Raw genomic sequence first — 17,542 nt, forward strand, 5'->3', positions numbered from 1 at the left:
CAGAGGGTGAGGTAGGAGTTGTACTATAGTAATAGTGCCCGCGCAATGAAAAATGTAAGTATGTACCTATTAAAGGATTAAGTAATATATATACAAATGTACAAAATTGAAGGTAACTTCTGAACTGCTACAGGCTTCCGGGGAGGTGGGTGGGTCCATGTGAATCTCAGCGACTGATGCCACGAACAGATGTACACTGGGTAAGTGACATTTTCAGTTCGATGGCATCTGTCGCTGTAGATACACATGGTATGCATAGACTAGTAAGCAGTTAGTTCCCCATAAGCGGTGGTTTAGCCTGTAGGAGTAGAAGTTGTCTGAAATAGAGTTCTTAATACAGCTTGACCTACTGTAGCTTGTTGTGCGGATAGCACATCTATACAGTAGTGTTTGGTGAATGTGTGAGGCGTAGACCAAGTGGCTGCCTTACATATTTCTTGCATTGGGATGTTTCCTAAAAAGGCCATTGAAGCACCTTTTTTCCTTGTTGAATGTGCCCTGGGAGTAATGGGCAGTTGTCTTTTTGCTTTAAGGTAGCAGATTTGGATGCATTTAACTATCCATCTGGCTATACCTTGTTTTGATATTGGGTTACCTGCATGAGGTTTTTGGAATGCAATAAATAGCTGTTTAGTTTTTCTGATGTTCTTTGTTCTGTCAATGTAGTACATTAATGCTCTTTTGACATCTAATGTATGTAGTGCTCTTTCAGCCACAGAATCTGGCTGTGGGAAAAATACTGGTAGTTCTACCGTTTGATTTAGATGGAATGGTGAAATAACTTTTGGTAAAAATTTTGGATTAGGTCGTAGGACGACCTTATTTTTATGTATTTGTATAAAAGGCTCTTGTGTTGTGAACGCTTGAATTTCACTTACTCTTCTTAGAGATGTAATGGCGATGAGAAAGGCAACTTTCCAGGTTAGGAATTGTATTCCGCAAGAGTGCATGGGTTCGAAAGGTGGGCCCATGAGTCTTGTTAGAACCACGTTTAGGTTCCATGAAGGAACAGGTGGTGTTCTTGGTGGTATAATTCTTTTAAGCCCTTCTATAAATGCTTTGATAACTGGTATCCTATACAAGGAAGTTGAATAGGTAGTTTGCAGGTATGCAGATATTGCTGCAAGGTGTATTTTAATAGAAGAGAAGGCTAGCTTTGCTTTTTGTAAATGGAGCAAGTAATTTACTATATGTTTTGGAGTTGCACCTAGCGGTTGTATCTGATTATGATGGCAGTACCAAACAAATCTTTTCCACTTACTTGCGTAGCAGTGTCTAGTGGATGGCCTTCTGGCCTGCTTTATGACTTCCATACACTCTTGGCTAAGTTGTAAGTGTCCGAATTCTAGGATTTCAGGAGCCAGATTGCTAGATTCAGCGATGCTGGGTCCGGGTGTCTGATCTGTTGGTTGTGTTGCGTTAACAGATCTGGTTTGTTGGGCAGTTTGATGTGTGGTACTACAGACAGATCTAGCAGTGTTGTGTACCAGGGTTGTCTTGCCCAAGTTGGTGCTATTAAAATGAGTTTGAGTTTGTTTTGACTCAATTTGTTTACTAGGTAAGGAAGGAGAGGGAGAGGAGGAAAAGCGTAAGCAAATATTCCTGACCAGTTCATCCATAGGGCATTGCCTTGGGATTGCTTGTGTGGGTATCTGGACGCGAAGTTTTGGCATTTTGCGTTCTCTTTTGTTGCAAATAAGTCTATTTGTGGTGTTCCCCAGAGTGTGAAGTAGGTGTACAGAATCTGTGGGTGGATTTCCCATTCGTGGACTTGCTGGTGATCTCGAGAGAGATTGTCTGCCAGCTGATTCTGGATCCCCGGAATAAACTGTGCTATTAGACCAATCTGATGGTGGATTGCCCACTTCCATATTTTTTGAGCTAACAAGCTTAACTGCGTTGAATGTGTTCCTCCTTGTTTGTTTAGATAATACATCGTTGTCATGTTGTCTGTTTTGACAAGGATGTATTTGTGGGTTATGATTGGTTGGAAAGCTTTTAGTGCTTGAAAAACTGCTAATAATTCTAGATGATTTATATGCAGTTTTGTTTGATGTATGTTCCATTGTCCTCTTATGTTGTGTTGATTGAGATGTGCTCCCCACCCTGTCATGGAAGCATCTGTTGTTATTACGTACTCTGGCACTGGGTCTTGGAAAGGCCGCCCTATGTTTAAATTTATACTGTTCCACCATAGAAGCGAGAGGTAAGTTTGGCGGTCTAGCAACACCAGATCTAGAAGGTGACCCTGTGCTTGAGACCACTGTGAGGCTAGGCACTGTTGTAAGGGCCTCATGTGCAGTCTTGCGTTTGGGACAATGGCTATGCATGAGGACATCATGCCTAGGAGCTGTAGTATTGTTCTTGCTTGTATTGTTTGGTTTGGAGACATGTGTTGAATGACCCTGTTGAAATTGTGGATCCTTTGTGGAGTTGGCGTTGCTACTCCTTTTGTCGTGTCTATTATGGCTCCTAGATATTGCTGTACTTTGCTTGGCAGAATGTTTGATTTTGCAAAGTTGACGGTGAACCCTAGTTTGTAGAGGGTTTGTATGACTTGATTTGTGTGGTTTGAGCATTGTGTGAGCGAACTGGTTTTGATTAGCCAGTCGTCTAGATACGGGAACACATGTATTTGCTGCCTTCTGATGTGTGCAGCGACTACTGCTAGGCATTTTGTGAATACTCTTGGAGCGGTTGTTAAACCAAAAGGCAATACTTTGAATTGGTAATGTATTCCTTTGAATACAAACCTTAGATATTTCCTGTGTGATTGATGTATTGGTATATGGAAATATGCGTCCTTGAGGTCTAGGGTTGTCATGTAGTTGTGTTTTTTGAGCAATGGTAACACTTCTTGTAGTGTGACCATGTGAAAGTGGTCTGATTTGATGAATGTGTTTACTACTCTGAGGTCTAGAATTGGTCTCAGTGTTTCGTCCTTTTTTGGTATCAAGAAGTACAGTGAATAAACTCCTGTGTTTATTTGTGTGCTTGGTACTAATTCTATTGCATTTTTTTGCAGTAGTGCTTGAACTTCTATCTCTAGAAGCTGTGAATGGTATTTTGTTAAATTTTGTGATTTTGGTGGTATGTCTGGAGGGAATTGCAGGAATTCTATGCAATAACCATGCTGGATAATTGCTAGGACCCATGTGTCTGTAGTTATTTTGTCCCATGCTTCGTAATATTGACGTATCCTCCCCCCCACTGGTGTTGTGTGGGAGGGGTGTGTGACATGTGAGTCACTGCTTGTTGGTAGTGGTTTTGGGGCTTTGAAATCTTCCCCTATTCCTAGGGAATTGCCCCCCTCTATACTGGCCCCGAAAACCTCCCCTGTACTGTCCCTGGTAGGTGGGCGGTGCGGACTGTGAGGTGCTAGCTTGTGTGGCCTGACCCCGAAACCCTCCTCTAAAAGGTGTTTTGCGGAAGGTGTTATAAGATCCTCTGCTCTGCGGGGAATAGAGTGCGCCCATGGCCTTGGCAGTGTCAGTGTCCTTCTTGAGCTTTTCTATGGCTGTGTCGACCTCCGGACCGAACAGAAGTTTTTCGTTTACTGGCATGTTAAGCACTGCCTGCTGAATTTCTGGCTTGAATCCAGACGTTCTGAGCCATGCGTGCCTACGGATGGTAACCGACGTATTAATGGTTCTTGCGGCCGTGTCTGCTGCATCCATGGAGGAGCGTATTTGATTGTTGGAAATGTTTTGACCCTCCTCAACAACCTGTTTTGCTCTTTTTTGCAGATCTTTTGGGAGATGTTCAATGAGATGCTGCATCTCATCCCAGTGGGCTCTGTCGTATCGCGCTAGCAGCGCTTGTGAATTTGCGATGCGCCACTGGTTTGCTGCTTGGACAGCAACCCTCTTCCCGGCTGCATCGAACTTCCTACTTTCTTTATCTGGGGGAGGTGCATCCCCAGAAGTGTGTGAATTTGCCCGTTTTCTGGCAGCCCCTACCACCACAGAATCTGGTGGCAGCTGAGAGGTGATGAATACAGGGTCCGTAGGAGGCGCCTTATACTTTTTGTCCACCCTAGGCGTCACTGCCCTACTTTTAACTGGCTCCTTGAAAATGTCCTTTGCATGGCGTAGCATGCCTGGGAGCATCGGCAGGCTTTGGTAGGAGCTGTGGGTTGAAGAGAGGGTGTTAAATAAAAAATCATCCTCTACTTGTTCCGAGTGTAGTTCCACATTATGGAATAGTGCTGCTCTAGCCACCACTTGTGAGTAGGCTGTGCTGTCTTCCGGTGGTGATGGCCTAGTTGGGTATGTGTCTGGGCTGTTATCAGACACTGGTGCGTCGTACAAGTCCCACGCATCCTGATCTTGGTCATCGTGGCTCATGGCGGTGTGAGCTGGCGAATGTGACGGGGTGTAAGTTGGCGAAGCCGGAGTTACAGGTGGAGGCGAGGGAGGAGGTGTTACCTTTTGTGCTGTTTGTTGCTGAGGAGTAAACTGAAGCGTTCTCTTTCGTTTGACAGGTGGAAGGGTACTGATCTTCCCAGTCCCCTGCTGAATAAAGATACGCTTTTGCGTGTGATCCACGTCAGTGGATTGCAGTTCTTGTTCAAATCTATGTTTCTTCATTTGAGAAGACATAGAATGCTCTTCAGTATAGGAGCCAGAAACAGGGTCTGATGTCGCTTTTTTCGGCTCCGAAAACCCTGTCGATTGTTTTTTCGGCTCCGAGGTAACCTTCCTCTTTTTCTGTGCCGAAAATTCTTGGCCTCTATGGTCTTCGGCGCCACTGTCTCGGCGTCGATCCGTGTCGACACCGAACTCTCGGTGTCGATGCTTCTGTTTAGCACTCTCTCGGTCTCGAGGAGGCTGCGTGCCGGTGTCTCGACCGGAGTCGGACGATCTCGACACTGAATGGGCCTTTTTCGGTGCCGATTGTTGGTCACCGAGAATTTGGGTGGAGCCATGGCCGGTTGGCAGTGGCGTCCCCTGGGCCTTCTTTCCTTTTTTAAGGTTTGATCTCGACGTCTTACTCACAGTTCTTGTAGAGTGTAGCTCGTCGGAGTCTGAATCCTGGATGGAAAAGGATTCCTCCTGTTCCTCTTCTGTCTCGAACTGTCGACGCTCTTTTGGCGTGGACGCCATCTGCAGTCTTCTCGCTCGACGGTCGCGCAGAGTTTTTCGGGACCGGAACGCCCGACAGGCCTCACAGGATTCTTCGCTGTGCTCGGGTGACAGGCACAGATTACAGACCGAGTGTAGGTCCGTATAAGGATATTTGTTGTGGCATTCGGGGCAGAATCGAAACGGGGTCCGTTCCATCGGCGTTGTCCTCCACGCGGTCGGGCCGACTAGGCCCCGACGGGGTGCCGAAATCTACCCCGAAGGGCACCGAAGCGCTTCGATGTTCAACGCGTCGTCGTATGTGTCTATCTCTAACCGGATCGCAACGATACCGTCGAAAATCTTCCGTTTTCAGCTATCTTTCCGTTCCGAAACTCGGAGCGACAGGAACACGTCCGAACCCGATGGCGGAAAGAAAACAATCGAAGATGGAGTCGACGCCCATGCGCAATGAGCACAGAAGGAGGAGTCACTCGGTCCCGTGACTCGAAAACACTTCTTCGAAGAAAAACAACTTGTAACACTCCGACCCAACACCAGATGGCGAGCTCATGCATACCATGTGTATCTACAGCGACAGATGCCATCGAACTAAAATTAATCCTCAAAAATACAACTTGCCTAATAATTCTGCACTCCCTGTAGACAGATCTCGTGAGGATCTGTCACTAACATCTGTTTACAGCAGTATTTACAAGGATACATGTAAATTGCAACTGGAAAATTTTTGTGAACAGATGCATGGCTGGCTCTGACAGAACTGAGGAATTGAGCTCAGGATTGGTGTTGGAAGGATTGGAAAGAAAGACACAGATGGCAGAGCAGGAGCCATTTCTGGGGTGAGAAGGACATGATGCAGAGCTGCACTACACAACCTACAGATGTGTGATGAAACTGCTGAAAGAATTCTCCAGATCCAATTTGGCACCAAGTGGTATTCACAATGTGAAAAATCTCTGGATATGAAGTATCCATCAGAAATCTTTTGTTCAGCACAACCATGCCCCAAAGAGTGAATGCGTGGTTTACATTTAGGCTGTATTTATGTTATTTGAATCAGACGTGCAGAGTGTCATTATGATATCACTATCTCATAAAAGAGTATAACCCTTGCTTTCTTGGTGGCTTCACATAATGGCAATCACTGTACTAAAAGGTGGTCATAATTGAGACCTATTATAACCATAAAATACCTCTGAATAATGCCTCTTTGGGCTGCAGGCAGGTATGAGATTTTTTTTAACAAACATTTTAATGGCTTATATGAAAACAACCAAGATAATAAACAGCATTTACGTAGACTAAGACAATTTAAGAATATTAACATAGCAAAAGTGCATGCCACTCAAAGGCGGCTAATAAGACTTACTCAGGGTCAAATTCACAGGATGTTTTCTTTCCCCAATTAATAAATATTTTGAGCATATATTTAAACATGGAGACTCTCTCTGAAACACTCAACTTGATAAAAACATTTTTATCGCACTTTCTAGCAAATGTTATGGCACACTATGGTGTTCTGCTTCAGCAAAATTCACTTTCTTGCTTCTGGCTCCTACCAAAACATCTTTAGGAGAGCTCACCAATTTGTAAATGTATTTCAAACCTAGAATAACATGAGGTTTGATTTCATTTTTAACTCTTTAGCCAAATGTCAGGCCCCACTGAAAGCTCTTATCTCCAACTTCAGCTTGTGTAATTTCAGTTACTGTTGTTATCAAGTGTGAAGTTATATTTTAGACGTCTATGCATGGCCACCAGACCTTGCTGTGCAGTTAACCCACTTTTAACCAATGCAACGGATAGGTGTTAATAATGCCCAATATATTGGCACTTAGTTTATCGACCTGGTAAGGACTAGACGCTGAGTTGGTGCTACTGTGACACGGCCTAGTGACCTGCTGCTAATCCAAATTGAGCCCAATTACAATAGAGGTAGTTATGACAAATAGAGGGAATTTAATGCTGCTTACTTATAATCAAGCGGAGCTTGGTGATGCTCTGGCTGCATAGGGTACACCCCCATGTAATTCTCTTCGGGTCGTAACCGCTTTGGCTCCCTCATTATTGTTGAGGTAAGCTGTGGTGTCTGCATCATAACTGGTGTATGCATCGCTTGCTCTCGGTTTAGCCACATAGCATCACTGCTACCAGTTTCTTCTGCTGTAAAAAAAATAAAAAATAAAAAAGTGTTTAACCACAATAGAAACAAAAATCACATCTTTTTTGTGGGAAGCAACAGGCTCTTGACCCAAGTTGGACCTTGCTTAATGCGCATTCATAGTCACTTAAATATCACAGACCTGGACACACACTTACATGTTAAGGTTTCCCATACTTACGTAACAAATCTTGGTTTTGGATTGTATCACCATTTTGAGTAAGGCATGTAAGGGAAACGCCTCTTTTTTATTTTTTTTAAATGTCACCCCCAGATATTTTTGACTAATGATCCTGGGTTTTTGACTCAAGAGTGCCTGCTAACCAGATCTCAGTGCCATTGCCCTGGCACCAAAGAAGAAGTTACTTAACTTCGGTAATGCCTTATCTGATAGAGAATATATCTAGCCGCAGACTCCTTACCTTAGAATTATGCCCAGGCATTAGACTGGATCCAGAACATTTTGTAGGGGCATGGAGGAAGTTGGCTCTGTATATACTATTTCAAAGTAAGAAATAGTGTGCACAGAGTCCAAGGGTTCCCCTGAGAGGTAAGATAGTGGCAAAAAGAGATAATTCGAATGCTCTATTTTGTGGTAGTGTGGTCGAGCAGTAGGCTTATCAGAGGGTAGTGTTAAGCATTTGTTGTACACACACAGGCAATAAATGAGGAACACACATTCAAAAGACAATTCCAGGCCAATAGGTTTTTATATAGAAATATATATTTTCTTAGTTTATTTTAAGAACCACAGGTTCAAGATTTACAAACAATACTTTAAATGAAAGGTATTTCACTCAGGTATCTTAGGAACTTTGAATCATCACAATAGCATGTACAGTTTTGGCAAAAATGGCAATAAGCTATTTTAAAAATGGACACAGTGCAAAAATCAACAGTTCCTGGGGGAGGTAAGTATTTGTTAGTTTCACAGGTAAGTACAACACTTACAGGGTTCAAAGTTGGGTCCAAGGTAGCCCACCGTTGGGGGTTCAAGGCAACCCCAAAGTTACCACACCAGCAGTTCAGGGCCGGTCAGGTGCAGAGGTCAAAGTGGTGCCCAAAACACATAGGCTTCAAAGGAAATAGGGGTGCCCCGGTTCCAGTGTACCAGCAGATAAGTACCCGTGACTTCGGAGGGCAGAGCAGGGGGGTTTTGTAGGGCACTGGGGGGGGGGGGGGGGGGGGGGGGGGGGGAGACAAGCAGGCACAGAAAGTACACCCTCAGCGGCACAGGGGCGGCTGTGTGCAAAGTGCAAACAGGCGTCGGGATTTCAATAAGATTCAATGGGGAAACCCAGGGGTCTCTTCAGCGATGCAGGCAGGCAAGGTGGGGGGCTCCTCGGGGTAGCCACCACCTGCGTTAGGAAGAGGGCCGTCTGCGGGTTGCTCCTGCACTGGAGTTCGGATCCATCAGGTCCTGGGGGGCTGCGGGTGCAGTGTGTTTCCCAGGCATCGGGTTCTTTGAAGCAGGCAGTCGCGGTCAATGGGAGCCTCTGGATTCCCTCTGCAGGCGTCGTTGTGGTGGCTCAGGGGGGTCAATTCTGGCTACTCACGGGCTCGCAGTCGCCAGGGAGTCCTCCCTGTCGAGTTAGTTTTACGCAGTCGAGCCGGGGGTGTCGGGTGCAGAGTGGAAAGTCTCACGCTTCCGGCAGGAAACGTGTGGTCTTTAAAAGTTGCTTCTTTGTTGCAAAGTTACAGTCTTTGTGGAACAGGGTCGCTGTCCTCTGGAGTTTCTTTGTCCTTTTAGATGCAGGGTAGTCCTCTGAGGCTTCAGAGGTTGCTGGACCCTGGGGGACGCGTCGCTGTTGCAGTTTTTCTTGAAGTGGGGAGACAGGCCGGTAGGGCTGGGGCCAAAGCAGTTGGTGTCTTCTCTGCAGGGCTTCAGCTCAGCAGTCCTCCTTTGTCTTCAGGTTGCAGGAATCTAGTTTCCTCCGTTTTGGGAGCTCCTAAATACTCAATTTAGGGGTGTGTTTAGGTCTGGGAGGATAGTAGCCAATGGCTACTAGCCCTAAGGGCTACACCCTCTTTGTGCCTCCTCCTTGAGGGGAGGGGGGCACATCCCTAATCCTATTGGGGGAATCCTCCATCTGCAAGATGGAGGATTTCTAAAAGTCAGAGTCACCTCAGCTCAGGACACCTTAGGGGTTGTCCTGACTGGCCAGTGGTGACTCCTTGTTTTTCTCATTATCTCCTCTGGCCTTGCCGCCAAAAGTGGGGGCTGTGGCCGGAGGGGCGGCATCTCCACTAGCTGGGATGCCCTGTGGCGCTGTAACAAAGGGGGTGAGCCTTTGAGGCTCACCACCAGGTGTTACATTTTCTGCAGGGGGAGGTGAGAAGCACCTCCACCCAGTACAGGCTTTGTTCCTGGCCACACAGTGACAAAGGCACTCTCCCCATGTGGCCAGCAACATGTCTGGTGTGTGGGAGGCTGGTAAAACTAGTCAGCCCACACTGGAAGTTGGGTATGTTTTCAGGGGGCATCTCTAAGAAGCCCTCTGGGTGTATTTCACAATAAAATGTACACTGGCATCAGTGTGCATTTATTGTGCTGAGAAGTTTGATACCAAACTTCCCAGTTTTCAGTGTAGCCATTATGGTGCTGTGGAGTTCGTGTTTGACAGACTCCCAGACCATATACCCTTATGGCTACCCTGCACTTATAATGTCTAAGGTTTTGCTTAGACACTGTAGGGGCATAGTGCTCATGCACCTATGCCCTCACCTGTGGTGTAGTGCACCCTGCCTTAGGGCTGCAAGGCCTGCTAGAGGTGTGACTTATCTATGCCATAAGCAGTGTGAGGTTAGCATGGCACCCTGAGGGGAGTGCCATGTCGACTTAGTCATTTTCTCCCCACCAGCACACACAAGCTGGCAAGCAGTGTGTATTTGCTGAGTGAGGGGTCCCCAGGGTGGCATAAGACATGCTGCAGCCCTTAGAGACCTTCCCTGGCATCAGGGCCCTTGGTGCCAGGGGTACCAGTTACAAGGGACTTACCTGGGTGCCAGGGTTGTGCCAATTGTGGAGACAAAGGTACAGTTTAGTGAAAGAACACTGGTGCTGGGGCCTGGTTAGCAGGCCTCAGCACACTTTCAAATCATAACTTGGCATCAGCAAAGGCAAAAAGTCAGGTGGTAACCATGCCAAGGAGGCATTTCCTTACAGTGCAGTACCCCTGTGTGCCGGTAGGTGGCATAAGTCGACTTTGTATGGCATTTTTGCGGTGCCTATATAGGCACCACACAAGCATGTCGAAGTCAGTTTCTTTTCACAATTTTCCACGCCAAAAGTGCGAAGCCATTACAAACATTTACCATCAGTGTCGAAACCTACAGCCCTGAAAAGGAACAGCTCTGTCCCTGCAGTCTGTTAGCAAAGCAGGGAGGATGGGTGGGCCGGTAAGCAACTTTTGTTAGATAAGGTCTCTACCAGATACGGTGTTACCGAAGGTTAGTAACTTGTTCATCTGAATAAGACTTTTAGCCTCAGATTACTTACCTTAGATGAGATACCCAAGAGTTACCACCCACGGAGACCTGCAGGACCAAAGAGGCGAAGTGCTCATCCTGATGGACCTGACTGTCCAGGCAGTAGTGCTCTGTGAACGTGTGCAAGGCGGCCATGCTGCTTCTGGGCAGATGTTCAGGACCTCAATTTTGCATGCTAATGCAGTGGTTGTAGTTTTAGCTCAGGTGGAATGAGCTCACAAGCCCTCAGGAGGCTGCTTTTGGGCCAGTGTGTAGCAGCTTTAATACAGAGAACGACCCATCTGGAGATCCTCTGCTTCTGTACAGCCTGTGCTTCCTTCGCTCTATCATACCGACGAAGAGTTGGTTGTTAACCTGGAACTTTTTTGTTCAATCAAGGTATAACAACAATCAGGGTCCAGATGGGGAAGTCGCTCCTCTTCTTTAGTGGGATGTGGAGGAGCGGAAAAAGTAGGCAAAGTGACAAGCAGAAAGAGTAGGCAAAGTGACTGACTGGCCAACATGAAATGGAGTGACCACTTTCGGGAGAAAGGAGACCCTAGTGCAAAACGGATGAATGAAAAGGTATTGAGTATAAAGTTCATTCAGTCTTCGTCAGATGTGATGGCCACGAGGAAGGCTGTTTTAATTGTAAGGAGCCTCTGAGGGCAATTATCGAGTGGCTCGAAAGGAGAACACATCAGAAAAGTTAAAACAAGAGTAAGGTTCCATTGAGGCATGATAAATGGATAAGGAGGAAAAAATGAACAAGGCATTTTAGAAACCTATGTAAATAGAGAACTTGAAGAGGGAAGGCTGGTCAGGTAGCAGCAAAAAAGCAGAGACAGCCGAAAGATAGCCTTTAAGAGTGCAAAGAGCAGAGCCCTGCTGGGTAAGAGAAAATGAAAAGCAGAATCTGAGAGAGGGCAGAAAGGGGATCAGTTTCTTTTTCTGCACACCATGCTACAATTTCTTTTTAACACCAGGCATATATTGTCTTGGTGGAGGGATGCCTGGCTGCTAAGATGACATCAAAGAGTTTGGGAGGAAAGTCGAAAGCTATCAACTGTCACCCCCCAATCTCCACACAAGAAGGTGGAGAATGGACACCAGAGACTGGAGGATCAATGACCATGCACAGCAGGTCGGGATACCAAATTCTCTGTTCCCAGTTCTTGATCTTCTAGAGATCTCTGGGCAGGAGTGGTGTTGGCAAAAAGGCATACAGAAGGTCTGAGCCCCACTCGAGAAAAAAATAATCTCCTAGAAAGAATTGCCTTGGATACTCCAGTGGGCAAAACTAGGCATCTTCAGCTGAGTTTGTCCGCTCTGGTGTTCGGAGAGCCCACCAATTGTTGAACCACCACAGACATGCCATGGTCTAGAGATGCAGCAGGGTCCACGACCCCACCCCACCCTGTTTGTTGCAGTACCACATGGCAGTGGTGTTGTCCATTAACACCTGCACTAACCTTCCCTTGATGGAGTGTAGAAAGGCTTTCAATGTCAATTGGATCGCTTGGAGCTCCAGCAGGTTGATGTGGAGTCCTGATTCAGCCAGAGACCAGCGTCCTCTGATATTCACTTCTCCCAGATGGCCGCCCCACCCCAGGAGTGAAGCATCTGGCACTAATAACAGATCTGGTTGGGGGAAGGGTGTGGGGTCTGCTAGAGGCCCAATAACAGTTTGTTAGCCTTGGTGCTGGTCTTGAACATCCAGTAGGACATCCATGAGGGCCTAGCTGAACGTGAGCAAAGGTTCTGAGGGGGACACTCCTGGTTATAGCACATCTGACAAGACATTAGGGCAAACTAAGGTCCAGGACCTTAGTGACCTTCCGCACCACTGTGGCAAAAGATCCACCCACCCTCTGTAGTCATGGGTGAGGGCCAGGTGGGTGGGGTTTGGAGGGGAGGGGGGACAGGGGAAACGGGATGTGAGAAAGCATTACAGTATCTGGAGAAGTGTCCAGTTGGGTGGTCTCACCCAGATCCTCACATTATATTGCTCTGTTAAGGAGGGCCTTCAGGGTCCAGCAACTCTTCCCAATCCTCCCCGAGTTCTCCGGAATGTAAGGCAGGGCTCTAGTAGGTGTTGTAGGTGGTAGTTGATGCCCTTCCGGCTCTATGTTGGAGTGAGGATGAGGATGGGGCGGCGGCGCTGAGAATAGACGTCAAGGATGTCAAAGCCAGAGATGCTGGCGTGCAATCAGAAGGGGCCCCTTCTGAACCCTCAGGGCATGAAGGTGTGCGAGAGGGAAGGTAAGGCGAAATGTGAGGTGTTTGGCATCATAGAACTCCTTGAGTTGGGTGAGTAGCTCCAGGTTCCAGAAATTCAGGAAGGCACAGAGACAGACCTGGCTCTACCATGGAGCCGGGCCTCGATGAGGGATGCTTTCTTATCTCGTTAACCGACAGATGAGGTGAAGACCTCTTCGCCGATTACTTTTTTGTAGCGGTGGGACTTACCCGAGTGACCAGACAGTGCGATAAAAATCTAGGGCTCCACAACAGTCCCCAGACCTTCCTCTCAACCAGGATCTGCATCGTTGCAGTGTCGCACGTTGAACCACCAAAATGTTGAGTGATCGTCCCCTAAAGGCCTTCGGGTTCATGGCGTGACAACAGGTGCAGGCCTTTGTGTCATGGCTACACTCGAGATACCATAGGCTCACAAAGATGCAGGTCTATCGCCAACATCAAGCGGTGACAGGCGCCGCAGGGCGTGAAGCCGCAATTTCAGGATGACTTTAAAAAAAACTTAAGGCAATAGGATGAGATGGCCCTGCGCAATCTGCCACAACAAAAGCCAGTCTTCATTATCTGGCCTACCAGTTAAATAATAATATTTGTTGGGCGCTTAAATTAATTCAGAGTACAACTAAATGATTATTTTGAACAGTGGTTCTCAACCTTTTAACTTCTGTGGGCCATAACTTTATCATTACTAGAACCCGGGGACCCCCACTGAATCGTTATTGTAATCCGGGGACTGCCCTCTGAGTCATTAACGGAAACTCTACACATTGTTGATGATCTGAACTGCAAAAAAAAAAAAAAAAAAAAACACAAAAAATACTGAAATAAGCATTCAAAAACATACACAAATGATAACATTTTATTTAATTTCCAAACAAATATATATATATAAACAATAAATATTTGAATAGTAAGGTTGGAGCTTGTCTACATTTAGTTGAAGACACACATCGCCCATACTAATATGTTTGATGCACCTGCACTGCTTCTACAAATCAATCTGAGGATACTAATATAGCCTTTTAGCTCGCCATAGTGGGCTATACCGGCCATTAGAGGAAACCTCCAGAAAAACATTTCAGCAGTCCCTTTATGTAGGAAGTTGGCTCAGTATATACTATCTTAAAGTGAGAAATAGGGTGCACAGAGTCCTTCCCCTCAGCGGCTGATAGTGGCAAAATTAGATAATACTAATGCTCTATTTTGTGGTAGTGTGGTTGAGCAGTAGGCTTATCAGAGAGTAGTGTTAAGCATTTGTTCCCACACAGGCAATAAATGAGAACACACCCAAAGGCTTAACTCCAGGCCAATAGGTTTTTATATAGAAAAATATTATTTTCTTAATTTATTTTAGAACCACAAGATTCAGAATTCAAGTAAGTACATAAATTGTAAGGTACTGGACATAGGTAAATATGGAACTTTGAATTAAAACAGTAATGTACACAGTTTTGGCAAAAATGGCAATAAGGCATTTTAAAACTGGATAGTGCAATAATCAACAGTTCCTTGGGGAGGTAAGCATTGTTAGTTTTGCAGGTAAGTAAAGCACTTACAAGTTCAGTCTCTGGGCATAGGCAGCCCACCATTGGGGGTTCAAGATAACCCCAAACACCCAGCAACACAGGGCCAGCAAGGTGCAGAGGTCAAAGTAGGGCCCAAATAGCACAGGCGCCTATGAAGAATAGGGGGGCTCCGGTTCCAGTCTGCTAGCAGCTAAGTACCTGCATCCTCCAGGAGCAGACCATGGGGGTAGAGCACGGGTGGGTGGGGGTCACAAACAGGCACACATAATACACCATCAGCGGCACAGGGGCAGCCAGGTACAGTGTGCAAAGTAGGTGTCGGGTTGTAGATAGAAATCAATGGAGAGACCCGGGGGTCACTGTCAATGCAGGCGGGCCACAGGGGGGCTTCTCGGGCCAGCTGCTGACTGGACTAGTATAAGGGCCGTCTGCTGGTCACTCCTGCACCAGTAGTTTGTTTCTCTCGGGCCTGGGGGCTACGGGTGCAGTGCTTCTTCCAGGTGTCGGGTTCTTTGTTACTGGGCAGTCGCGGTCAGGGGGAGTCTTCGAATTCTCTCTGCAGGTGTCGCTGTGGAGGTGCAGGGGAGTCGTCTCAGGGTGTCCACATCGCAGGAGTCGCCTGGGGGTCCTCTCTGCAGTGTTGGTTCTGGACACGAGCAGTGGGCGTCGGGTGCAGTGTTGGGGACTCACGCTTCCGGAGTGAGGCTGGAGTCCCTTTAAAGATGGTTGTTTCTTGGACAGAGCTGCTGTCCACGGGGGTTTCTTGTTACTTTGGGTGCGGGCAGGCCTCTGAGTCCTCAGAGGTCGCTGGTCCCACTGGATGCATAGCTGTGCAGGTTCTTTGGAGTGTGGAGACAGGCAGGCAGGGCTGGGGCCAAGTCAGTTGTAGTCTCCATCGTCGCTGCGGGGCTTTCAGGTCAGCAGTTCTTGTTTCAGGAATCTGGTTTCCTGGGTTCAGGGTCGCCCCTAAATACTCAATTTAAGGGTGTGTTTAGGTCTGGGGGCAGTAGCCAATGGCTACTGGCCTTGAGGGTGGCTACACCCTAATCCTATTGTGGGGAATCCTCCAAAGCAAGATGGAGGATTTCCTAAGGCGGGGTCACCTCCCCTCAGGGAAACTTACGGGCTTGTCCTGGCTGGAGAGTGACTCCTCCTTGTTCTTTTTTATCTCCTCCAGATGTGCCGCCATGGCGATGTGGGGGCTGTGTCCAGGGTGCAGGCATCTCCACTAGCTGCAGTGCCTTGGGGCATTTTAACACAAAGCCTGAGCCTTTGAGGCTCACTGCTAGGTGTTACAGTTCCTGCAGGGGGGAGGTGTGAAGCACCTCCACCCAGTGCAGGCTTTGTTTCTGGCCTCAGATAGCACAAAGGCTCTCACCCCAGGAAGTCAGAAACCTGTCTCAGTGGCAGGCTGGCACTGACCAGTCATTCCGGCACTGAAGGATTGGGTAAAATACAGTGGGCATCTCTAAGATGCCTGCTGTGTGAATATTTTAATAAATCCAGCACTGGCATCAGTGTGGGTTTATTATTCTGAGACATTTGATACCAAACTTCCCAGTGTTCAGTGTAGCCATTATGGAACTGTGGAGTTTGTTTTGACAAACAGCCAGACCATATACTTAATATAGCCACACCGTACTTACAATGTCTAAGAATAGACTAAGAAACTGCAGGGGCATATTTCTCATGCAGCTATGCCCTCACCTGTGGTATAGTGCACCCTGCATTAAGGTTTTAAGGCCTGCTAGAGGGGTGGACTTACCTAGGCCACAGGCAGTGGGTTGTGGGCATGGCACTCTGAGGGGAGTGTCATGTAGAATTGTTCATTTTCTCCCCACCAGCACACACAAGCTGTGAGGCAGTGTGCATGTGCTGAGTGAGGGGTCCCAAGGGTGGCATAATACATGCTGCAGACCTTAGAGACCTTCCCTGGTCACAGGGCCCTTGGTCCCATTTACAAGGGACTTATCTGTGTGCCAGGGCTGTGCCAATTGTGGAGACAAAGGTACAGTTTTAGGGAAAGAACACTGGTGCTGGGGACTTGTTAGCAGGGTCCCAGCACACGTTCAAGCATAACTAGCATCAACAAAAGGCAAAAAGTTAGGGGGTAACCTGCACTGCTCGACCTCTCTTCACACCTACATCAGAGGCATTTTCCTACGCCACCCTATCCCATTGTCAGCAATGTTCACACATCACAGACCATTTAAGACTGATGAAATAAACAGAGTAGACTGCGCTGTGGTGGCATGGGAGCAGCTGGGAACTCAGGCAAATAAATTCCCACTATATGCCCCAGCCCCACCACTACAATGTCATTCTGGCCTTTCGGTAACGCAAGAAAAAGTCACAGTGGTGCTTCTTAAAGAACAAGGACTAGAGAAAATAGGAGATTTATATATAGAAGCAAAATTCATAGAGTAATCTGACATGCCACAAGTGCAGAACACAACTATGTTATGGCCCTTCATATATAGCCGCTTCAGAGCGGCCCGGAAGGCACTCTACCCAACGTTCCCAGCAGAGCCTACAGTGCTATTGGCGCTGCAGACGCTGCTAACCAACACCTCGGCATGCAAACTGGTGACCCAGCTCTATGCAGAATCTCAAAAAGATATGGAGCCTGTGGGGCAGCCAGCCTGCGAGAAATGGAATGAGCTGTTAGAGATGCCGCCGAGTCCTGACGAATGCTGCTCTTGATGCTTACTAACAGGGATGGTGACACCTAACGGTAATTTACGAATTATGAATTTTAAATACCTACAGCAAATGTATTTCACCCCATCACTGTTGTTTAGATCTGGTCTTAGGGAAAGTGCAGCATGTGTGAGATGTGGAATAAGCGATGCATGGTTCATCTATATGGCGTGGAGCTACGGGCTGGTGTATGATTTTTGTAAAGTGTGACCGAATCCCTCAGTGAAATGATCTTTGAAAACATAGAATGTACACCTAGTATGTGCTTGCTAGGCCTGGTCCAACCGTTGTAATCGACTAATTTGGGGCAACAGCCCTACTGATGGCAAAGAGAAGAGTGGCAA

General features: G+C 47.1%; 1 protein-coding gene across 4 annotated transcripts in view; it reads right to left on the reverse strand.

Moving 5' to 3' along the window:
- Nucleotides 1–17,542, reverse strand: part of STAG2 (STAG2 cohesin complex component) — a 987,179-nt gene that overhangs the window by 38,562 nt on the left and 931,075 nt on the right. For 2 of the 4 annotated variants that reach the window (XM_069211859.1, XM_069211877.1), the window contains exon 31: nt 7,058–7,247. In XM_069211859.1, coding sequence (XP_069067960.1) covers nt 7,058–7,247 — 190 coding nt within the window. The remainder of the gene's footprint in view (nt 1–7,057; nt 7,248–17,542) is intronic. The other 2 variants (XM_069211886.1, XM_069211869.1) reach the window with 1 other exon arrangement.

The sequence above is a fragment of the Pleurodeles waltl genome, chromosome 2_1 (assembly GCF_031143425.1).
Source record: "Pleurodeles waltl isolate 20211129_DDA chromosome 2_1, aPleWal1.hap1.20221129, whole genome shotgun sequence".
NCBI lineage: Eukaryota > Metazoa > Chordata > Amphibia > Caudata > Salamandridae > Pleurodeles > Pleurodeles waltl.